At 55.3% G+C, this 23,364-nt stretch overlaps 1 protein-coding gene and 1 long non-coding RNA gene across 11 annotated transcripts in view; both read left to right on the forward strand.

Annotated features, from left to right (window-relative positions):
• The first annotated feature begins 175 nt into the window (after nt 1–175).
• The window catches only part of DLG3 (discs large MAGUK scaffold protein 3), a 55,782-nt gene continuing 32,593 nt past the window's right edge, over nt 176–23,364 (forward strand). For 4 of the 10 annotated variants that reach the window (XM_052672751.1, XM_052672752.1, XM_052672753.1 and 1 more), the window contains exon 1: nt 14,346–14,702. In XM_052672751.1, the coding sequence (XP_052528711.1) occupies nt 14,376–14,702 (327 nt within the window). In that variant the 5' untranslated portion in view covers nt 14,346–14,375. Of the gene's footprint in view, nt 272–613; nt 678–747; nt 890–997; nt 1,285–1,950; nt 2,083–4,632; nt 4,752–5,565; nt 5,710–14,345; nt 14,703–23,364 lie in introns of those variants that run through there. The other 6 variants (XM_052672749.1, XM_052672750.1, XM_052672746.1 and 3 more) reach the window with 6 other exon arrangements.
• On the forward strand, nt 8,681–12,849 carry LOC128075762 (uncharacterized). The gene is made up of 2 exons (XR_008204100.1): nt 8,681–11,437; nt 12,209–12,849. It is a non-coding gene; the product is annotated as an uncharacterized LOC128075762 (long non-coding RNA).

Genomic DNA, 23,364 nt, shown 5'->3' on the forward strand with positions numbered 1-23,364 from the left:
CGGGGAGCGGACCGGCTGCGGGGCGCCGAACCGGGCCGGCCCGAGGCTACGGATAGCCAGGGTGGGGGGGGAAAACTCGCAACGAAACGGTCCGGTGCTGGAAGGGTTGCGGGTCGCTCCGGGGGGAGGAGCGGGGGTGGGGGTGGGGGCGGGTGGGGGCGGCTCTTAGCACGGTTCCTGCTGGGCGGGGCAGGCGGCGGCTCGGCCGCTCGTGGGTTGGCACCGAGCGGAGCGGCCGCCGGCCACGGCGGAGCGATGATCCGCAGGGAAGGTAAGGAGAGCCCAGCCCTGCCCCGCCCCGCCCGCAGCTCCGGGAACCGCGACCCGCAGAGCTCAACAAGTGTCCGCCCCGCCGCACCGTGAGCGGGCTGTGCTGGGATAGCGGCTGCGGCTCCCGCAGGATGGAGAGCTGTGGAGTGGGGAGTCCGGCTGTGTGCCCTCCCCGGGAACGTGGGGTGCGTCCTTACAGCAGTTGGATATGGGGTGCTGTGTGGGTAGGGAGGTGTGTGGGTCAGGTGAGGAGGGACCCTCTGTAAGAGGGGTGTGCTCCTACAGGTGCTGTGATGCTCAGGCTGTCCTCTGGGTTTGGTATGCAGGGCCGGAGCTCCCTATTCCTGTGTCACCCACCATGAGGGCCAGCAGGATGCCTGCTGCTCTTCCTGCACAGCTCAGGCTGGGTGAGATGGTCACACCTTGTCCAGTCTGTGTCTCAGTGTGGTAGCTGTAGTTCTCCACCTGCTCCTTTAGGCTCTGCTGATGAGGTCAGGGATGAGCGATGAAGATGACTCACAGGATGCTGGGCATTGGCTGGAGCCGTTGTCTGATGCTGCAGAGAAAAAAAGTCCTCGGTACCAATATGGGGCTGGAATGCCTGTAAAGCTCAGTGAAGGTGGAGTCCTGGAAAGCCCCTGTTCTTCCCTAAGCTGCTGCAGAGCCTAGCTCTGAGCAGGAGCGGTTCATGCTTCCCCTGGCTCCTTTCTCTTCTGCTCCAGAGATGAGTCAGTGTGGCCTGGTGACACAGGCTGGACCCCAGCAGAATGAGTTGGGACAGCAGGTGGCACGCGCCCTGGCAGACACAGACCCCCTTGTTTGGTGACCTGAATTCCCCGCCGAGAGCCCCGAGACAAGCAGGACCATCCTTTCTGCATGAGTTCCTGGGTCAAAAGATGAGCCTCCAACAGCAGCGGGACGCCTCCCCCGCCGCCTCACACAGACTCCCTTTGTCTGTGGGCTGCTGGGGTGACAAAGGGAAATATTCAGCAGTAGGGCTGGGACGGGCTCAAGGTCCGTGGGAGCTCCCCACCCATCTGTAATGGGTCACATCTGGGGTTGGTGCTGGATTTTGCCCAGCTGTGGAACTGAGTTGGCCAGAAAAAAAGCAGAGCTATCCTGGTGCAGGGAGCTCATAGCCCCGTTGTTTTAAAGCTAAGGTTGTCCTACAATTCTGGGGAGCTCGGTCACAGCAGCCTCCTGGCCAGCATCCCTCCTTCCCAGCTGCATTTCCCACTGACTTAAGGCTTCACTGCATGGAGAAATTCTCACCCTTCACCTTGTAGAACTGCAAGTTTTTCTGCCCGTGGAGCTGAGCTGTTTGCAATGTCTTTGCAACTGCCCCACTTGCACAGCCCCCTCTGCTCATCTCTGCTGTGACCGTCTGGCCCTGCGTGGCAGAGCACATGTTCCTAGGGGTCACACAGCCCTGTGCAATGGGGATGTGTCCAGCTCCCAAAAACTGCTCTGTCTGGGAGGTAGCAGTGGTTCTTGGGCTGCCTGCAGGGACACTTGCATAGACAAGCTGCTTTAGCATCTGTCCAGCTCTTAAAAGTCCAGAGCAATGAAGGCATTGCATGGATGAGCTTGGTGCACTTAAGGGTGCGCTCAAGCTTTCCTAGAGGATTTCTGTCCATCTCCCAGCATTAATGCTGTGTTATTCCTGTGTCCCCTCTGCAGACACCGAACGGGCAGTGGAAATCCTGACGAGATACCAAAGCACCCTGCGTTCCCCAGAGGAACAGGAGCTGAAAGCCTCCATTGGAAAGATCTCACACATCTTCCAAAGCGAACTATTCCAGGCTCTGCTGGGTAAGCCCCTTCCTGCTGTTCTCTGGGGCATTGCAGTCAATGGGTGCTCCTGGCTGGAGCAGACCCACTCCTGGCTGCGTGGTTTCTCTTAGGACATAAATTTTGGAGCTATGTCGGAGATGATCCCAGTGTAACCAAGGCTGCAATAAGGGCACAAAGCAGAGGATTTATGCATTAGAGCACAGAAGTGATGTGGGGAGAATAAAGCTGGAAGGGTCAGGTCTGTGCTTGGTGTCACATGGAGGGAGGTGGCACAGCAGTCCCACTGTCCTGTCAACACCAACCAGCACCAGGGAGTGCCACTGGGTTGCTGGTGACCTTTTCAACTGGTTGAGCAGGATATTAGTTCCCGGGACAGAGCCAGCTTTCACTTGATGTGTTTACCTAACGAGGAATTTGCATTAATTGCTTCCTCCCCCGTCCCTTGAGTGCGTTGTTTGTGAATTCCTCTGTCCTTGTGCAGCCCTGCGTGATGCTGCAGCTCACTGCTCACACGTGGACCACTCGGTGTCCTCAGCCCCATGCTCATGGGCGCACAGGGATGAGTGACACTGACGTGTGGAGGGCAAAGTGCTCCTATTCCATCTGCTTTTCACCCACCCTCTCCCAGTGGGCTGCTGTACCTTGGGAGTTTGCTTGGAGCTGCAGGGCTGGGTCAGGGTGTTTGCAGGGTGTGCTGCGCCTACGCCTGCACCTGTGCTCCCCTTCCCATGGCACGGGGTGCTGCTGCCTCTGTTCTCCCCTGTGCTCTCAGCAGCACCTGCTTGGTTGGTGTTTTTTTTTTGGGGGGGGGGAGGGAGGCACAGTTAGGCAAACACATGAGGCTGATACACAGTCATCTTCAACTTGTGCTCCTGCAGGTAATGCTCTCCTAAGACGTATGTTAAGCTTGAGCACCAAAGCGTGTTTACTGGTAGCAGAGCTACTGGAAGTGCCAAATGGCGCGGTGCTTCACATGTTGTTCCACATGAAAAATGCAAGGGGTGGGGCCTCCAGGGCACTTCTTTAGAAATAAGCTGCTTTGTGAACTCTGCTCCTGGGCTGTTGGGGATGCAGCGTGCATGGGGCTGGGTGCTGTGTTGCTGTGCCTGTGCTCTGCTGGATGCTGTTCCCCCACAGCCTCTTGCATCCTAACAAAAGGTTCATCTGTTTGATGCAGGGAGCCTAGGAGGAAAGTGTTAGAGTTGTTCTTCCTTACTGGATTCAGAGGGGATTTACACTGCCAACAAACGGGCACCAGCCTGTAAGGTGGAACGTGGGGCTTCCCAGCACCCCGTCCCCAAGGCTCCCCATTGCCCCACTGTGTCATTCTTGCCTCAGACAGGGACACCAGCAGTGGTGTTCTGCTGTGATGGAGCCATCCAAATCCTGTGTTCATTTTCGGGAACTCTGGTGCATTCCAAGTGTAATCCACGCAGCCAGGAGCCCTGTTACGCAACCACTATTTTCATAAGCAGAGGGAGAGATGTTTTTGCACAAAAACAAAGTCTGTCTGTCCGGCTGTGGGATGAACATTGGCTGTAACCTCAGGGCTGACAACTTCAGGGGCAGCTTTTGCCACCAGAGGTGCACCTGGGGACTGGCATCTGTGCACCCCTCCTTTCTCTTCCTCTGGCCGCTGGGTTTCTTGCAGGGCACCTTTTGCCAAGCACCAGATTCTGGAAAATCTGTTAAAGATGGTTTGACAAACTCTCTGGAGCCTTTGGTTCCCTTTGGGGCTGCTGCACAATCAAAGTATCACAGAACCATTAAGATTGGAAAAGACCACTTAAACCCACCCCCTCCAACCCATCCCCACCATGCCCAGTAAACCGGAGGAGCTCCCCAGGCTCCTCTGCAGCAAACACAGAAAATGAATTTGTTTTCCCTACTGTGGCTTTCCTCCCTCTGAGTGCTTCTTTCCGCCCAGCCCCTTTCTGGCCCCGCAGCCCTGACCGCCTCCAGTCTCCCGTGTGCTGTCAGGATTTATGACTCTGCCATGCTGCATGCAAGACATTCACCAAACCCCCTCAGCTGACCTCTTGGCGTGGTACATTTAACCTGGCAGCATTTACCATCCTTTCTGGTTTTCTCACTTGAACACGGTTTCAGCTATTTAGGAGCATACCTCTTCCCATTCAACGCCCCCTTTTCCTGCAGTGCTTTCCTCCTTTTTGCCATGTAACATCCACCAACCGACGCTGCACGCGTGCTCTGATGTCACGATGCAGAGCCTTTAAATAGGCTTTGCTGCTTCCCACCCTCTTTGTCACCCCTTCCAGTTTCTTTCTGAAGATCTTCTCACTTTTTCTGTAGTTTCCCTTCTAAACACTTAAGCGCAGCGATGTGAGATTTGCTGCTCCTGCAGCATTGGGCTGGGGCTGCTGCATGTTTCCATTAGGAAGTGCAGCAGCCCCACTGCTTCCTGCAGTGCCCCGTGGGTCGGATAGAGAGGGGACGATGCTCCTGGCAGAGTTGGGAGGGGGCACTTGCAGACCCTGCACCCAATGCAGGGCACTGGCACTACGCTTTCTGCCCACTCCTGATGATGTTTCTTGTGCTGTTTTGCAGATATCCACGAATTCTACGACTTCACACTGCGCTCAGCACCCCTGCAGCCTCCCAGCCCAGCAGTGCATCGTGGCACAGCCCAGCACCTCAGCCCCAGAGAGCCCCACGGCCCCCTCGAGGTAAGAGCCGCTCCGTTCCCTGCAAAGGGGACAGGTTGGCATCAGCTCCCATGCCAGCAGCGTGTTTCCACACCTCCTCTGTCACAGCTTGCCTCAATAATTAGGCAACATCTCTCATTCATGAGCGTTAATTGAATTATTCCTAATGTAAATGACTTCAGCTCTAGCTCTGCTTTCTGCTGTGGGTTACTGGGGCTCTGATTGAGCTACCTTGCAAGCTGCTTTTGATAACTGAAGTTAGGCCTTTCAAGTTTCCTTTTCCAGGATTTTTTCCAGTTCTCTGATAACTTCCACGTCTCTTATTTGCATTCTCTTTAATTTCCAACAGTCTTTTAAGTGATACCAGGCAGAGAGGCAGCAACTGAGCAGTAGGCTCCGAGTTGTCTCACAGGCACAAAAGCAAATTGAATTGCCTTGATGGGGTAGGGGCAGCTTTGCTTTTCCAGGCCTGCTCCAATCCTTACCTCGCAGCTCCGGGTCTGGTCTATGGCATTGGATCAGTTTTCAGCAGGTTTACGACTTATTTCTGTAGCTACAGACACCAGGATCCTATTTAGTTTTCTGGGGCTGCAAGAGACCCTTTCTCAGCAGTGCGGCCCACCTGCCCAAGCACACGGACACCATCACATCCCTCCTTCTTTCCCCAAAGAGATGCACGGAGACATCTCACGCTGCTGGAACATAGAACGGGTTGAATTGGAAGGGACCTAAAATCATCCACCAACAGCCAACAGCGGAGTCTCCCTGCCCTGTATGCATCCCAGGGGCTCACAGCCCTCCCCTACCCACCTCTATATCCCGGGTCTCATTGCAGCCACCAGCCCAGGATGGTGAGCAAAGGCTGCTGGCGGTGACACCGGGGACTCCCCCAAGGCTGGTGAGGGTGACAGCACGCCGGACGGAGGCACCGACCAGCGTCTGCAGCCTGGTGCTGGGCTCCCGCAGTGCCCTGCCACAGGTGAGCCCCCGCACCGCGTCCCACCCGGCCACCGGCTGCCACCGCGGGGACAGCACTGGGGCTGCGTGCCCATAGCACTGCGGGATGGGGCTGGGAAGGTGCCTGGGGCTGGCGTTTCCTTGGGCTCTTCCCATTGGGACGGCGATGCTCAGGCTGGGAAACGTGGCAATAACACTAACAGCATCCCCGCGCTTTAGCGCTCGTGTGGTCCAGTGTCAGCGGTGGGAAGGCAGATGGACGCGGCGCAGGATGGAAATCCTCCCAGCCCTGTCCCCATATATCTCCATCTTACTCCCACCTCGCGTATTTTCACCTTTTTCTCCAAGCTCCTCAATGGCAGGTCCATTCCTCAGCATACCAGGAGCATTTCTCTGCTGTTTGCCATCTATCTGGATGTGGGTCGTAAATCTCAGCTCCCTCCTGGTGTGAGCGCGTCGCGTGGGCTCCGTTCCTGATGTTGGTTGTAGGGACGAGTGAAGGGCAAAATGCACTGTGAGCCTTTAGGGAGGGATGGAGTGGCTGTGATGGATGGAGCTCACCAGACGTAAAATAACACGAAGGCTTTGTTTTTCTTGGCACAGCTTTAATCAGTCCTTGTTTGCTAGATTGGATTCTTCTTCCAAATTATTTTACATGTGAAAATCACACTGCTGCTTTTCTTCCCGTTTTAAATGTTTCCCTTCTCACTTTAGACTGCAATAAAATGGGTGATGCCCCATTTTTTTTTTTCCTTACTGTTGAATTTCTCCTTTTCCTCTCCCTCCTCTCTGCGTCTTCAAACACTCACCAAATCCTTACCAGTGCTGGAATATTGGGGACTGTGATTAAATGGAGACAAGAGGGGCAGTCTGCAATCAGCCCACCCTTGGTGGTGGTCTCAGCAGTAAAAACTTTGCACATGCTGGCAATTCACCTGCTTTTATTACTTCATCCACTGGGATTTCAAATGGAGCCTTCCTCTTTGTGTTCCACCCTGGTGTCCCTGGGTTGCACTCCTGGATGTGGGGCAAGAATCTACAAGCACAGCATTCAGCCTCACACACCTGGCTGAGATGCAGACACCTCCCCTTGATTTTGAGACACGGTGGAGAATCTGCTGTGTGATAATCCGGCTCTCCTGATGGTCATTTATCCTTTCCATTAAAAATGTGCACCTTACTGCTAGCCTGGATTCCTCTCTCTTTAGCTCCCAGCCCCAGGAGGTTTTGCTGCCTTTGTTTGCCAGGATAAAGGGCCGCAGCAATCAGAACTGTTCCCAACATGTCGGTATTTATAGATGTGTCTGTGTTCCCTCTTAACTTTCCCTTAGATAAACTAAACAGATTGGCTTCCTCACTCGCTCAGTGTTGTTCCAGCCCTGAAATCGTTCCTGTCATTCTTTTCTGAAGTATTCCTTTTCTTTTCAACCTTCTCCTTGTCTGGGGTCAGGTTGGGGTGATGGGCGCCTTCAGCCAGAGCACTCACACCCACACTTTTTCCAACCTGGATGGTTGCAGAGCAGGGGCCTGGAGGGAAGACCTTTGGGATGTTGCTGTGCAGTGCTTGGCTGTGCTTGGGGCTCTTCTGTCCATGGGGCAGCTTTTGTGGGCACAGGGACCAAGCAGTGCTGGAAGCTCGGAGCAGTGCAGGCTCGGAGCTGCTCCTCTCCAAGGGCACAACCGAACTGAAAACATCCCAAGCTGGGAGGTGAAGGGTTGGCCATGGAGATGAGCCCCATCCCTCAGCTGTCCTCATCTGAACATCATCATTATTGCTGAAGACCCGCTTTGTCCTGCATCCCTGTATGCAGGATGTCATGGGACTGGATGGCCCTCCACACCCAACTCCTGCCCAGCTATTTGGTGGCTTCTTGTTCCTGGCTTTTGGTGCTGTATTTCTAAAGCACTTGAGTTGCAAATGGCACTCAGAAGAATGGAGGAAGCTTTTATAATAGATTATAATCAATGATAATAGGGCACTTGGGCGCCAAGGCAGGGCAGAGCAGCTGCATCCCTTGTGCTATCAGCCCACGAGCAAGGGCTCCAGTGGATATCTCACAGCTGAGAAGAGGCAAGGAGACAAGCTGGCGTGTCTTGCCTGCTTCTCTTACTGCATCCATCATTGTAAATAAGTTTTCTGTTGTCCTGGCTCCAGCCTCTCCCCTGCCTGCAGTGGTGATGGCAGAGTGGAAGTCACTGTAACCTGCCTTAGCCAGGAAGGCGCACGAGAAACGAATGGCCTGTCTGCACCAATGCTTCCAGGAACAGGAAATGTTCTGTCTGCTGGCACAGCTCCGTGCACTCCGAGCAGCCCCGTGCCGTGCAAATGGCTGCTGCTCAGGAAGCAGGACCGACACACACAACGTCGGTGTGCTTCGGAGGCTGAAGCCATCCCTCCATGGAAGCCATCCCTCCATGAAAGCGATGTTCAGCCCACAGAAGGATGCAGATAGTTGCAACACCCCGTGGATGCACAATCCTGCACGCTCTGTGGGGTTTTGTCAGCCAAATCCTCCGCGTCAGCCTTTCTCTGCTTTAGTTTTTGGGGCTTCAGTGCGGGGAACCCGAGGCTGCTCCTGCAGCGCTGCTCGCCTGCGCCCAGGGGGTGGCAGGAAGGCTTCGTCTCTTTGAAAGCATCATCCTCACCCTCCCACCCCCCTCTCCCGGCTCGGGGAGCAGAGAGCAGCCAGCTGGAGCGATGAATGCGGGAGGAACAATACCGTTGATGAGCAGAAACGCTGCGCCTGCGAGGGAGCGCTGCTCGGCCCCTCACGGAGCCGCTCTGACTTCATCTCTGTCACCGTGCCACCGCAGCCTGCCCTGCGCGTCCCTCCCCGCACGGCGATGCCGATCCCAACAGCCGATGCTGAGTGCCAGCAGCTCTCAGAGTGAAGGAGGAGCTGCTTCAGCAAGCGGTTGTGCCTCGTGTGCTTCTGCATTGCCGGTGGGTGGGAAACCTTGCCCGCAGAGGTGCTGCCTCTCACCCAGCCAGCTGGAGGCTGTTCTGGCAAAGGCCAAAAATGTCCCCTTCCTGCCATCGCAGGGAGGACGTGGCCTAGCCATGCAGGCTCTCAGGAACTCCCTCCCTGCTGCTGTCAGTGCTGAAGAAGATGCACGTGTCTGCCCTGACCCTCAGCTCGGGGGCTGCCCTGTCAGCACCACCACGCTTGTCTGCTTCCCCTCGAATGCCAAAGCACTGAGGATGTCCATCTGTCTGTCCATCCGTCTGCTGTCACTCAGCCATGCACATCAGCCCTTGCAGCACAGACACCCAGCTGGGCAGCCGCTGCCCACGTCTGGAGGATGCTGCTGTGAAAAGGGGATTTCAGCATGGGCTGTGTCAGGGAGAGCTGTCACTTCGGTGGACGTTTTGGGGTTGAATGGCTTCAGCTTTACTAGAGGCTCTTGCTATTCTTGCTGCAGAGATGAACAAGGAGATGCTTAGACTTCAGTTCTCCCAGCTCGATGTACAGCTTTCGCAAAGGATGAATTTGATGGAGCCACCAGCCTGTCAAACACAGATCACGTGGAGCCATCTGTTCCTTCTCTATTCAGGGACTTTCTGTCTAAAACCAGTGGCAAAAGGAAGATCCACAGCAGGCTGTAAGGTTTTTCTGGCTATGCAGCACAGGAGGGTTCTGCTGGGGATGGGGCTGTTGGTCTGTCCGTTCATTCAAGTCATCGTTGCTGTTTGGCAGTTATTTTGTTTGGTAATAGTACGAGCGCGTGCAGTGCTGGGGCTGCCCCATAGACAGCCATGCTTTCATCACTCAGCTGCTCTCTGAGTCCATCTTTCCAGATCATTGACCTCCTCAGAGCAGGGCTCCTGGCATTATGTAAGCATTGAGATTCAAGCTTTCCCAGGGCTTAGCTCTGAAAGCAGGAGCTGAGACTACCTGAGCAGGATGGGGACTGAAGCAACTTTGATGCTGGTCTCTGGAGGCCGATTATGAATCAGGTGTGTTTCTGCAAAGCAAATGGGCTCCCCTCTCCATTTTGTCAAAGGAACAAACTGGGCTGGAAGGCAGAGCCTGGTAGGCCAGCTGCTTCCTAGCTGGAGCCTTGAAAACGTTGCTGAATTTAATGGTGTTGGGAAGGATGGAATCAGAATGGTGGTGAAAGAGGCATCACCAGTGCTGTTATAAATAGAGCAGCCGTGATAACTGCTCAGGAGGGTTTTTAGTCTTTGGGATTTGGAGGATAAGCTCTGAGCTGTGCTGAGAGGTCCATTATCTGTGGCTTTTGTAGGAGATAGGGGAATCTGCAGGGGAATGAGGGCAGTGGATGAGTGCAGGTTTGGGAATCGTCCCTTTTGTGAATCTGAGTGTGACCCTGTTTTAAGGCTTTCTGCTACGTGCTGCTGCCTCTTGCACTGCTCTGCCTGCTCTGAAGTGGTTGCACCACACGTGGCTGCAGCAATGGTTTCAGACCAACCCAGAGCCCTGCTGCAAGGATGCACGGATTCACTCCAGCACCCATTGTAACCACGCAGCCTGCAGGCATTCAGCATCGTGCAAGAACTTTGCTGGCTTTGCACCTAAGAAATCTTTCCAAGCATTGAGATTCAGGCAAAGGACCCCTGTGCTCTGTGGCCTAGATAGCTCTCAGGGCTGGCACAGCTCAGGCATTCTGGTGCCCGCAGCACTGGCATACAGAGCATTGTGTCCAGCCTCACCATCAGGCACCCACCTGTGTGTACCCGAAGCTGGACTCAGCTCTGCCAGCATCACAGCCATGTCCTGCCACATGTCTCTTCCCCTTTCAGGGTCATTTTCAGACTGGGTCACTTCGCAGCCAGGTTCCTGCAGATCACATGCAGAAGAGTTTGCATAAAGCAGCCAAGGGAAGGATGCACTGAGGTGCTAGGGAGGCACAGCCTGCTCCTGAGCCGGCATCATCATTGATGCCATCAGGTCCCTGCGTGCCATGTTGCTGTGTCCCATGCATGCAGGGACGTGTTTTGTAAGCTCTCTCATGATGTTTTTGCAGGGAGGTTTTGTGCCTTTTTGGAGCTGTAGGAGTGTGTTCGTGGGGCTGGTTTGGTGCAAGAGCGTGGCAATAGAGCCTCTGTCCCATTTCTCTGCTGTCACACATCCATGAGCCTCCCACAACAGCCAGACCCTGGGACCTGAGCTGCTGTGTCCCAGCCTGCAGGTGGGGAGAGTCACCTGTCACCCCGGGCTTGTGCCAGGTGGGTCAGTGCTGACACACGGCTGTCTGTCAGTGCGTCCGTACCTCTGTCAGCCTGAGCTGCACCTTCTGTCTGCCCCACGCGTGGGCGCACGTTTCAAGGTCACCCCAGGGCTTCCTAAACACTCCTTTCTGCTCTTTGCGTGCAGGCGGCGGAGGGGAAGAGTTTAAAAGAGACACTGCGCCTTTAAGAGAGGCCCATGAGCTGGCTGCGGCCCTGCGGCACGGCCGCTGATTGGCTGAACGGCGGGCAGGCGGGCGGGGGGCGGGGACAGCCATTCAGAAACTCCGAGCTGCACTCGCTCCCTTAAAGGGGACGCGGCGGTGCAGAAATGTAGGGCCGAGCCGGGGCGGTCGACCACCTGCCGTTCATCGGGGCTGGCTCTGGTCACCGCTGGGTCCCCACGTACCCCAGATGAACGCTGCTACCCTGGATGGCTGACCGCCCTGACCCCCTGATTACAGGGACAATGCAAGTGGGCACCCGGAGCCCATGGGACGTGGCAGTGCTTTATTGCCATGCCTGTGCAGAACTGAGTCATGTTAATATTTAATTCGAGGTAAGGGCCTTTTCCCTGTTTTTATGGGCTTCCAGCTGTGCCTTTGACGCTTAAAACTGCAGTTCAGCTCTGAAATGCATGATATGATTCCCCTGTGGCTACGCATTGCAGACCACCCCAAAGCCCTCTGCCCTGTGAGCAGGAGTGTGAGCTTCAGGGCAGGAGCTGAGCAGAGCGGCTGTGTCCATGCACCATGCCCACTGCAATTGCTTGCTGCTAAACAGAGCCTCTGCACAAAGAGAACTCAGGCTGTTCCATGGGGACCTACTGTTGGTCCCTGGTGTGAAGCTGTGGTGCTCAGCACCATCAGCAAAGCAGGGAATATTTCATAGCTCATTTGCTGCGATTGCAACTGCGGAAGGCAGCTCTTGATGCTGATCGAAGAGCCTCGTGAAGTTGCTGCCACAAGAGAGGAGATGGAACTGTGGCACTGGGCAGTGGATCAGCGCTCATTAATAAAATGAAAACAGTTTTGCCCTGGAGGAGAATTAATTTGTTTGGCAACTGTGCCAAGAGCGCTGAGAGCTCAGGATCCCATCCTCCACAGCGTTACAAGGGTGATACCTTCCATTAGCCCCTCTGCTCTAGCTAGCGCATGGCTTTGGAGCAGCGGCGGTTGCGCTGGGGGGCTGAGCACACTGCAAGCATCCTCCATTCCTAGGAAAGCTGCAGGTGAATCAAACCCTTCTGAGCTGGCTCCAGTCCCTTCTTTCATGCTGACCTTGCAGTGGTCGGTGCCCATCCCTCACACTTGCCTTCCTCTTCCCGCAGGACTTCGTGTGAGAGGAAGGAAGTGACGGCAGGGGCTGAGATGCCAGCAGCTCCCACTAAAGCTGCGCCACCTTCGTGCCGTGTAAATAGCACCAGCTCTGGGATTTCTTGATGCTTTGCTGAAATTAGCACCTGAAAAAAAGAGCAGCTGCCAAAGCCACATTTAAATAAGATGGGCAGGCTTTGGTAGGAAGAGGAGAGCGGGTTGGAGAGTGCTTGGGTTCCTTGAAGTGCATTTGGCCCCACACCAACCTCCTCATGAGCCTGGTAACGCATCCTGAGCCCCACACGGTGCTTCAGGGAGCAGTGCAGGCAGCAACCAGGATTATAATCCTCTTGGTTGGGGCTGGCAGATGACACGTGTGGCTCATCATAAATGAGGAGGAATGAAGCAACCCTCACACCAAGGACAGAACAGAGCTAGAGCAGGAAAAGCAGGCGGGGAGGTGCAAGATGGGGAGGACTCCTTGAGGCTCAAGGGAAGTATGGGGCCTCTGTCTGTATGTGGCAATGGGATACCTGTAGATAAGTGAGCTGGGGGAGGAAGCAGGAGGTGCAGGCATGGACTTGCTAGGGGAAAAACAGAGCCAGTGCTTCTCTGAATTGTTTATTTCAGTTCTTATTAAAGCATTTTTCCCTACCAGGTCTCGTCCTTTGCTTTCACACTCTCTCCTCTAAGTGAAAGTCCATGTCCTTACCTGTCCTCACTGCAGGACTGAGTGAACAGAGCCACATCAGGAGCAGGGCAGCGTGCACATTCTGGGCACATCCCTAATGCTGGAGTGACCCAGATCTCAGAGGTTCTGGGTAGCCAAGATGGACTTTGTCCCTCAATGCTCAGGCAGCAGTTGCTGACCGCCTGCCCATTCCTACAAGGCTTGCTGTGGTCTGTGTATAGCAGTCCCCTGCTGCTTACAGCTGCCCTAAGCTTAGAGCCAGGGGATTTCAGTGTGAATGTGTCACAGCTCCGTGTCATCAGGAGCAGCATACGACTGTAGCATCCACGCTGTAACAGAGGCAACTTGGGCAGCCCAGAGGCAGTGAATTGCAGCCAGTGCTGGGGAGGACGGACTGCACCGCACAGTGAGGACTCAGGGCTCGTGGAACAACACGGATCTTATTACAGCTGTTAATAATTAGAAGGCCAGGCTCAGCTTTTCCTTAATGAGTCAGATAAGGTTTTCTGCAGTGGTCTTCCTTTCTACCCTTTGAGTTGTGAGGGTGACTCTCTTCTGATCTTTTGCGCCAGAAGCGTGGAACCGCTGAGATGCCCTCCTGCACAAGTGAGGATTTCAGCAGCCTCAAACACTCTGCTCTTACCATCCTCTGATAGAAGTGGTTGGAAGGCCCAGCGAAGGCCCTAGGTATTTCTACACCCCAAAAAGGGGCTCACAGGCAGCAACTTCAGGGTGCGGTGCAGGAGTGCACAGTAACAGAACACAGCAGGATGAGAGCTGATGTGGGGATGCACTGAGTGTGCAGAGCAGGGGATGGGGATGGAGTGAGGACAGCTGCAAGCAAGACAGGGAACTGTTGAGCAAAGGGTTTCTGGATTCCCACAAGAACGAAGTGCTGGGGAGCAGCGGGGCACGAAGCGGGGCTGAGCAGGCCGTGGGGCTGCACGGCACGGCGTCTTGCGGGCGGGTTTTGGCACTGCTGCCGGAGTAGAAACTGCCCTTCGGTTGCGGGAACCCCCGGCCGCGCTGCCCCTCATCCCCCGCCTTTCCCCGGCGGCGCTCCGGGGGCGGCGGTGCGGGGCGGTGCGCGGAGGCTCCGCGGCGCAGATTGGCGGGGAGCGGCGGGGAGAGGCGGAGGATGCTCCGCGCCGCCGCAGGTGCCGCGCTCCGCGCTCCCGAGCCGCGACGCGCCGGACCGGGCTGAACCGCGCCGAACCGGACCGTGCCGAGCCGCCCCATGCAGCCGAGCGGAGCGGAGCCCCGCGCAGGGACTGAACCGCCCCGGGAGTGAGCGGCGCGACGCCGCGGAGCCTCCCTGCTCCGTAACCCCTCCTGCTTCTCGGGGCCGGGGGCGCGCCTGGCGCGGGGCGGGGGCCGCTGCCGCCCCCCGAGCATCCCTCCCTCCCTGTCTCCCTGCGCGCATCCCTCCGCGCCGCCTCCCGCTCCCTCCCTCCCTCCCACCCTGCCGGCTCTATGGTGTGAGGGCAGCGATGCACAAGCACCACCACTGCTGCAAGTGCCCCGAGTGCTACGAGGTGACGCGGATGGCGGCCCTGCGGCGCATGGAGCCTCCCTCCTACGGCGAGTGGCAGCACGAGCAGTACGGCTACAGTGGCTACGGCTCTCAGACCCTGCCGGCACCGGGGGGGGCCGCGCCTGCTGCCCGCGGTAAGGCCAAGCTGGGGCCCCCTGCCCGCGATGCCGCTGCATTGAAGCCTCCGCCGCCGCCACCGGGGAAGAGCGCGCCCAAGGTGAACGGGAGTGGTCCGGGCTGGTGGCCCGAGTGCACGTGTTCGAGCCGCGACTGGTACGAGCAGGTACGGGCCGGCAGCACGTTGCGGTTCCTTGGCACTTTGGATGGAGTGGGGTGGATGGCTGCTGGGGGGTCCTCTAAGGAGCAGTGGGGCCGTGGTGGGCGATGCCGGCATATTGGATTGTGAACACTGTCGTTGTTGCGGTCGGTGGCCATCATCATCATCATCACTCGGGTTGGCCATCATCATCATCGCTCGGATTGGCCATCATCATTGCTTTGGTTGGCTATTTCCATCACTCAGGCCGAGTGCTGCGATCCCACCTAACGTAGGTATTGTGCGCTGGAGAGCATCTCTGGGGCACGGCTGGGACGGGGCACGGCTGGGTCTTGCCTGGCACAGGGCAGGTAGCAGGTAGAATGGATTTGGGGCACCCACCTGCCATCCTTGCTGCTTACAGTGCCGTTGCCTGGAGCCTTGGTACCATCGAGGGTGTCCCGTGGTGTTGCACTCTGCAGGTGTGGGGCACGCTGCCACCAAGCAGCCTCGTGGGCTCGTGGACCGGCACCCGCTTGCCGTTGAGTTGTGGTTTCCTCGCTCTGCTGCTACGTCCCCGCTCCCAAAGATTATTACGTAACCCTTCTCTGGTCGCCAGCATGCTGTGTGCTTTCTGCCCCATTTCATTGCCTCCATTTCTTCCCACACTCGTTCATTTTATTAGTGTTCTCCTCCAGGACCCGTTCCCAGCCTGTGTTTCTCCTCTAAATGGAGAGACCAGTCTTGTTTTGAACCCACAAGCAAGCTTAGAAAATGGTTGGAGCTGTTTGCAAAGCATTAAAATGGAGGCTAGACCCTGCCTGAAAAACAATTTACTGTGCTTTAGAGAAAGGCATTTCAGTTTGCTTCTTCTGCTGCTTTCATTCATTATCTTCAAACCTCACATGATTTCTTATTGATCCTTCTAATTATTATTTCAAGACGCTGAGGCAGGCAGGCACACAGGAATCAATGGGAATTCTCTCTTCCTTTCCTCTTGGAAGGCACAACCTCCTGCTTCCCTTCCCGTGTTTTTCTTCATTACTGTCTCAGTCTGTAGCTCTGGTCGAAATAATCTGATTCCAGGCTGATATGCTCAGGAGACATTTACAGAGAGCCCCCAAACCCCAGCACCTTCCTATCAGCCCTCTCCTGCTTCTCTCTGCTTCTCTGCCACTCTTTGCATCAAAATCAGCCTCGTCTCTCTCTCGCCTGCTGATTCCTGGCCAACGCTTTTCAGCTTCCCTTTGCTATCTCTTTGCTTTGCTCTGTCCAGTGCAGAGCATCCAGTGCAGAGCATCCAGTGCAGAGAATCCATTCCTGGGCAGGAGCAGGGAACTGGAGACGGATGCTCCCCTCCCGCTTGCAGGGAAGATCTGGCCCAGGGATGATTGCAGGGGAGGCGGTGGCAGCTGCAGCACTGCGCGGCGCTGGGCAGGGGAGCTGTCGTGTGCTGCAATGGTGGAAGGGAAAGCATTGTCTCTTTGTGGTGCTGCCACTGAGCCCTGGGTCCACACTGGGGGACCTCTACTCAGCTTTAGCACTGAGATGAAGGAATCAGTGCCTCCTCGCTGCATTGCCAGTGACGGAGGATGCCAGCGCGGGAGGCTGTGTGAGCATAGTGGGATCTGCATGTGTACCACGTCGTGTGTGCAGTGTGCACTGCCTGTGTCAGAGCACACAGGACGCTCCCTGGTGTGTAGCAGATGTATGCATTGAGCAAAGCTCGGCCATGCTCCCCTTCTGATCCATACCCCGAGAGCAGTGGGGAGAGGCAATCTGCCACCTCCAAGCTGCCCCTTTAAGTGGTATCCCTGTCCCTGGAAGCACTTCCAGCAGCAGAGGTGGGAGGCAGAGCCAGGAGGCTTCCCCAGCAGCCAGGACCTGCTCTCCTCCCTGGGAGCTTCCCCGCTCTCAGTCCTTTTTCTCCCCTTTCTTGCACCCAGTGCATGTGCCAGCGCGGCCGCATGTGCAGATGCTGTGACACAGGGAACGTGCTCAGTGCTGCGTATGGTACTGCATGCTCACTGACATCACACGTCCTCATGGAGCCCGTGTGCAGCCCCACGGTGTGTAGCCGTGCCCACACGTGCTGCCCAGCACCCAGCACAGCTCCAGCATCGACCCATGCCTCCTCCTGCTGCCTTTCCCCTTCTCCAGGACACAAATTAGCTTGCTCAGGCAATGCCAGTAATTGAGAACCCTTAATCCTGACTACAGGGAGAGAGGAAATCTCTCAGCTCTGGGTTTCTCATTTCTTTCTGCTTTGCTTTCCTTCCCCCTTCCTTTCTCCCTTTGGAGATCTCTTCCATTTCTCCTCTCTTATCTCACCGTTTATTACTCCCCGTCTCCTGCGCTTTTGCTGCCATCACGGCTCCCCATTGTTCCCTTCTCCACCTCTTAATACATCCATCCCTGCACCCACCTCATCCCCCTCACTCGCTGCTTGGGGACACGAGCCCCCCCCCCCTCCCTGCCGTGCTGGGGTGAGAGGAGGACTCCCAGCTTTGGGGGAGGAATGGCAGCGCGATCGGTGCCGATGCGCAGCAGCAGCGAGAGGAGCCAAGTGCTCCAAACCCCTCCTCTCCCTGCAAAGTGCCGCCCACGGATGCTTGGGAGTGCTGTGCCAGGATGCTCAGCCACATTGGAACCCCTTATCCAGGGCTGGTCCTTAAGGGAAGGGCCATCCCTGCAGCCTATATCCCCCATGTGAAGCTGGCAGCCAGAGCAGAGTCTCCCGTGGGGTTTCAGAAGGGCTCGCTGGCATTTTGGTGCATATTTAGGGTGGCTCTGGGCACGAGTGCCTCCTTTCCAGGAAGGGTATGGCTGTATAAGGGTGGCTGGTATGCATTCTCCAACCATAGGAGCAGCCCCAGATCTGCCAACCATGCATGGCCAGAGGTACCTCCCTGTGAGCAGGTTGCATCCTGCTGTCTGCCTTCTCCTCTCTCCTGGGATCAGGGTCACACAGGGTGGTTGGAGCAGCTCTGGAACATGCTGGGCTTTTGTGGACCTCCTGGACAGAAGCATTTTGTGGATGAGAAATAGAAAGTAGGGAAAAGGACCTCACTGCCTGTCCAGGACTGCAAATGTGTCACCAAAGGCGGTGTTTTTCCATGCACAAAAACCTGTTGTTACAGCTCCTCCCGTGCACCAAGAGGAGGTGGGCACTGTCTTGGTGGAAGCAGCAGTTCTTGATGGGCATAGGGGGCTCTTGGGCTATGGTGGGGGAGAAAGAACCTTGGGAAGGAAGTGGCCTTCTCCCAGTGGCCAGGCCGGGTTTATGAGCAATGGGGTGGGAAAGGGCTGGAACCCCAGATGTTCCCTGGGGAGGTGCGAGGGAGGGTGAGAGGAACGGGGTGCTGGGGACACGGAGGCAGTGGAGGTGGTGAGGTTGGCAGGGTGATGTTGCTATGGCTACTCGTGTGCTATTCATAGAAGAAATTAGCTAAATCTTTGCACTCGAAGGTGGAGGAGGAAAGAGAAGGAAGGCGTTCTCAGTTTGGAGGGAAGAAAGGAGGGAAGCCAAAACAGGAAAGGGGGTCCGTTCCCCTCCTATGCTCTGAGCCCGTGAGTGACTATGCAAAGCACTGCCCAGAGTGCAGGAGGATGCACGTAGGGATGAGCTGCCCGTGGGACAGCCCCCGCGGTGCCGTGCAGAGCCCCGTGAGCAGGGCGAGCTCTGCGTCACGCCGGGCGGCAGGAGACATCCTTTTAATTAAAGACATCCAATCTGCAGGGAGGTATTTTTGGCAGCCTAAATGTAGATACAACTCTAGCAAAATCTGCCATTTGCAGCTGGCTGCTCCCCGTGCTCAGCAGGACTTCTCGGACGCTGGCTGTCCCCCGGCCACCCCCAGTATCTGTCCCCACGTGTCCCCTCATCAGCCGGAGTCCCGCGAGGGTCTTCCCTCACCACACCGTCATCGCACCCCGCTCTTCCCTCATCGCACCCCGCTCCCTCGTGAGAGTTTCATTCCCATCCCACGGACCCGTTTGTCACCTCCTCACTCACGATGTGTAAATCTGCGTGTCTGTTCCTAATATATCTCCTTCCATCTAATTTCACCTCTCAGCTTGTTTCTCGGGCATCTCCGCCTGGTGATCCTGCCGTCACTGAGCTGGGTGGCTGGAAACAGGTGCTGAGCTGCTCTCCTTCCCCCAGTCTCTGCCTCTTTGTCACCCCAAGCCCTCAGCCCATAAACTTGAGAGGCAGCTGCTATTTCTGTCATTCTGAGCCTTCCTTCTTTGCCTCCCAGCCATTACCATGATCCCAATGACACCTTCTCAAGATGTTCTTGGGTTTCCTCGTTCCCTCTGTCTCCTGCTCAGCCAATTCCCCTCACCCACCATAGACCATCATCCTGTCCAGCTCCCACCTGTCCCTCGATCCTGCCAGGAACAAGCTGAAGGGCCCAGATGTCCTCGAAGCACCTTCCAAAAATGCTCATTTGTGTGTGGATGGCCAAGGACATTTGTCTCCTTAGTTTTGTCATTCACCTGAAAGTCTTTTTTCATCAGGCATGTGAATTCTCGTGTTTGTGCTGACCCTACCAAAACATCATCTTAGTTACATTATTGCTTTTAGCAGTGTGGAGGAGGTAGCTCCTCAGGAGGAACACGCTGGAGGCAGAAAGACTTCAGCCAGAGGGATGTTCCCCATACATTGTTGTCTCAGCCATGCTCTTCCCCTTGGCTTTGACATTACCAGTTTGGTGGGACCTGCCCCAGCCCATTCCTGACCAGTGCTCAAGACATGGTAGGGCTCTGCTGGCATCTCCTAGAGCATGCTCAAGGCAGGTACCCCCACAGAAGTCTTTCATGAGAGGTTAACCATGGATCATCCATCCATCTCATCCTCCATCTCTCCATCCATCCATCTCATCTTCCATCCATCCATTTCTCCCACCAACCATCCCTCCATCCTTCCCTCCATCTCTTTCTCCCATTCCGCTCCTCTACATTCCTCTATCCATCCATCCCTCCCTCCATCCATCTCATACTCCATCCATCCATTTCTTCCACCAACCATCCCTCCATCCTTCCCCCCATCTCTTTCTCCCATTCTCTATCCCTCCATCTCTCTCTCCATCCATCCACCCATCCAACCATCCTTCCTTCCCCCCATCCATCTCTCCGTTCCTTCATCTCATCCACCTTTCCCTCCATCCCTCCCTCTATCCACCCATCCAGGTGCCCTGGATGCAGGGCTGGAAGCGCAGCAGAAGCCCTGCCATCCCCAGATTGCTGCCTTCCTCGGGTGAGGCCGTGGGCACGCAGCATGCCTCGATCAGAGGAGAGGAGCTTCCGCTCCTTCCTTCACTGCGGATGCTCATTTAGAGAGAGGAAGTGATTAAGACTAATCAGGCCGCAATCAGCTGTGGCTGCGTGCCGGGCGCTGCGGCGCTCAGCCCCATGCAGGATGCCCTCCCAGTTCCCAGAGGAGAGCAGATTGGGCACCGCTCTGGGATGGAGGAGCTGAGTGAGATGGGAATCAGCTTAACCCTCGCTCTGCTGTAGTGCTGCTGTAAGGCACCGTGGGTTGTGTGAGTGCTCCTAGCTGGTTTGAGTGCATGCAAACATGGGAAGACGCGGAGATCCCTCAAGGGCGCTTGGGAATCCAACAATATGTCATGGGCTTGTATCCGTAACATGGAGAGAAAAAAACGAATTTAACAGCATTTAACAAGCTCAGAATACATGAATTTGAAATGCAGTTCAGTTCAGTCTACAGCAGCTCACAGATCGCTGAAGGACTTATCTGGGGATCGTACCTATTTCTGGTGACATGTGGCACTTCAGAGCAGCCTGGGACCTGAATTCTCCCTTATGTCCTTCCTATCTGCTGTAAAACAGAAACATCTTTCTTGAAATGTTGTACTTAGGGGTGCTCTGGAACTTAGAGAGGAAAGCAGGCTGTTTCAAACCCAAAGAAATCCATACTACTGTCCTTATTCGCTCTTCCTTTCCTTGTATGTATGTATTTGATTGAAAACCATGCAGGTCTTTCTGATGATAATATCTCTGCCTGCAAAAAAAAAAAAACAAAAAAGGAGTTGAGTCGATTTTATTTGGCAGCTCCAGGTCAGAAGGAAGCTGTTGCAGCCCAGCACTTCTGCAAATTGGGTCGCTTATTTTAGCGGCCAGAGCCTGGAACAGGATGTCTAACTTCCAGGCATGAACACACCGGCCTTAATGGCTTCTAAATAGAAACTGAAACTCCACAGAGCTTCTGTCTGGAGAAGCTTTCTTCTCTCCCCACTGAGTGAAGGCTTTTTCCAGTTCCTATTTAAGCACGCTCTTTAAAAAAGCACCAAAACATAGATCAAACCCTCAGTAGCTGCTTGTGTTTGCATTGAGCCCTGGGCAGTTCCGTGGCTTTGCCAGCCATCCTTGAGACTGTGGAGCTTTCAAGTCCTGGAATGGCTGCGGTGCTTTGAGCCTGTGTCCATTCCTTGGAGCTGCTCACACCACTGGGGTGACAGAGCTGTGGTGTCCCCAGCACAGCCTGGAGCGGGCGATGCTGGTTGGCTGGGTGAGTGTGGAGCAGCTGGAGCCCGGGTGCTGGGGGCCAACCAGGGGTCTGGGCATCCCTAAGCTCCATGATCAGCCCATGTATTGTTTCCGAGGTGGTTGCAGCTCGTTGTGAGCCATGCAGAGGGAGAATGTGGGGTCAGTATGCAGCCCTCTTTGGGAGTTTAATGAGAGGGGCTCAGCCCAAACGGTGCCAATGGGCAATAAAAGTGCAAAAAGAGTTATTTTGTCTGTCCTGGTGTAAGGGAAGGGAGGTTCATCCCTGGCTGTGGCATTCTCCAGCCTCTAGAAACTTTCAGTTTGTGTTTTCCTTTGCTCGCTTCCTCATCCCACTCATCCTTGGTCCACCCATTATGTAGGCATAGAGAGCTTGGAGAGGGGAACAAGCCTCTGGCAGCTGCGTGTTACTTCTGCCCTTGAGCAGTGGAGTGGCAGGAAGACCAAAGCACAGGTGTAGCATTGGGATGTAGGCATAAAGCACTTGGCCAGCCCACCTCAGGTGCTTCAGGAGATGCTGTTAAGATTGGAGCTCTGTGCTGGTGCTGGGAGGAGCAGTGTCTGTGCTCAGGGCAGGATTGCCTGGCATGGAACAGATGAATGTGTCAGTGCTGATCAGGGTGAGCTGTGGTGCACGCAGGCTGTGCCGCACTGCCAGGACCTGGGCTTGCCCCAGTGATGTTCCTTCATTAGCACGCTGTGACCCTGCTCCTCACCCATCTCGCACCAAAGATGCTCCCCAGAATCCACTGGTGCCAGGAGCTGTGTGCTCACAGCAGGGCCCTGACACGGGACAGCTGTTCCTGGTGCACACGCATGGCTCTCCCTGAGGTTTTACACCCTTGGCAAAGAAGCAAAGAGGATGTCCATCTGTCCACCTTGCTTAGATGCTTCTGTTGGCATCTCCCTGCATGGCCTCTGACCCAGGAGCTGTTAAAAACGTGTAGAGTCCAAATTCTATGTATCTCCAGAGCCATTTCCTTCTAAGTGTTGTGATTACACCCGAGATGATGCAAAGCAAAGCAAATTGAAAGGCAGAACAACTTTTCACTCTGATCCATTCCAGGAAAGTTATAAAAATCAAGCAGATATAAGTCAGTGCCTGGCTTCTTGTGCACAGGCCCAGAGTCACAGTCACTCTGCCCTCTGTCCCTGGGGCAAACAGCCTTCTTGCAGACAGGGATTTGTCAGCTCTGGAAGCTCCTGCTTCAGCCCCATCACTAGTTGAGATGGAGGTGGGTTTGTGTGTGAGCGCAGTCCAGTTGCTGCAGGTCTCAGCGGCCTGCAGCAGGTTTATTGTGTCTGGAGGAGGTGCATAATCCCCAACCCTGAGTGGGATGTGGGGAGTGTGAACCAGATGCAAATCTTGGGGCTGCCAGCACGGAAGGAATGGCTTGGGCTTCCAGTTCAGAACCAACCCAGTCCTCATGGGAACACTGCAGAATGAGGCTCCCTCCCTCTGTAACGTGCTGACGAACCTCCTCCATTTGCATTTAATTGCAGCTTTTCTTTCTATTGGAAGTTTTGGAAAATGGTCACGTTTTGTAAATCCCGTCTTCATCCCAGCCAATGATGCCAACAGAAATGAAGGAGAAGGGGTGATGCTCTAACAGCACTGCCCACGGGTGACTGGCATAGTGCCCTTGGGCTGACACCTGCCTTCCTCCGTCAGGCAGGCACATTGGCTGAGCCCTCTGCCAGCCAAGGCAGGAAAGAAATTGTTGTTTTTTTGTTTTTATTGCTGGGCAGCAGGAATGTGCTGGTGAATTAACCATGCCCTCAATTCTATAGGGAATGGTAAGTAATTTATGCCCTAAGGAACAGGGGGTTGCTGCATGCAGGGAGGAGAGGAAACGGGGCTGTGCATTCAGGTCACATTCAATGAGGGCTGTCAGATCTCTTCCATCTAAAATGCTTCATCACACTATTATTATTTACCGAGCCCTGCTGCTGCTTGGAGATTTACAAACAAAAAAAGGTCCGAGCCCCTCATCACTTGACAGCATGAGCAGCAAAATGCAGTAGAGCTAGAGGTGCCCCAGACCCCCTCCAGCAGGCTGCACAAACCCTGTGTGTTGGAAGGCTGCAGGGAAGGTGGGACTCGAAGAGGACCTTGAGGAGTGAGGGGGTCGCTGCACATATGCAGAGAGATTGATCT

The sequence above is a fragment of the Tympanuchus pallidicinctus genome, unplaced genomic scaffold, assembly GCF_026119805.1.
Source record: "Tympanuchus pallidicinctus isolate F22 unplaced genomic scaffold, pur_lepc_1.0 scaffold13, whole genome shotgun sequence".
NCBI lineage: Eukaryota > Metazoa > Chordata > Aves > Galliformes > Phasianidae > Tympanuchus > Tympanuchus pallidicinctus.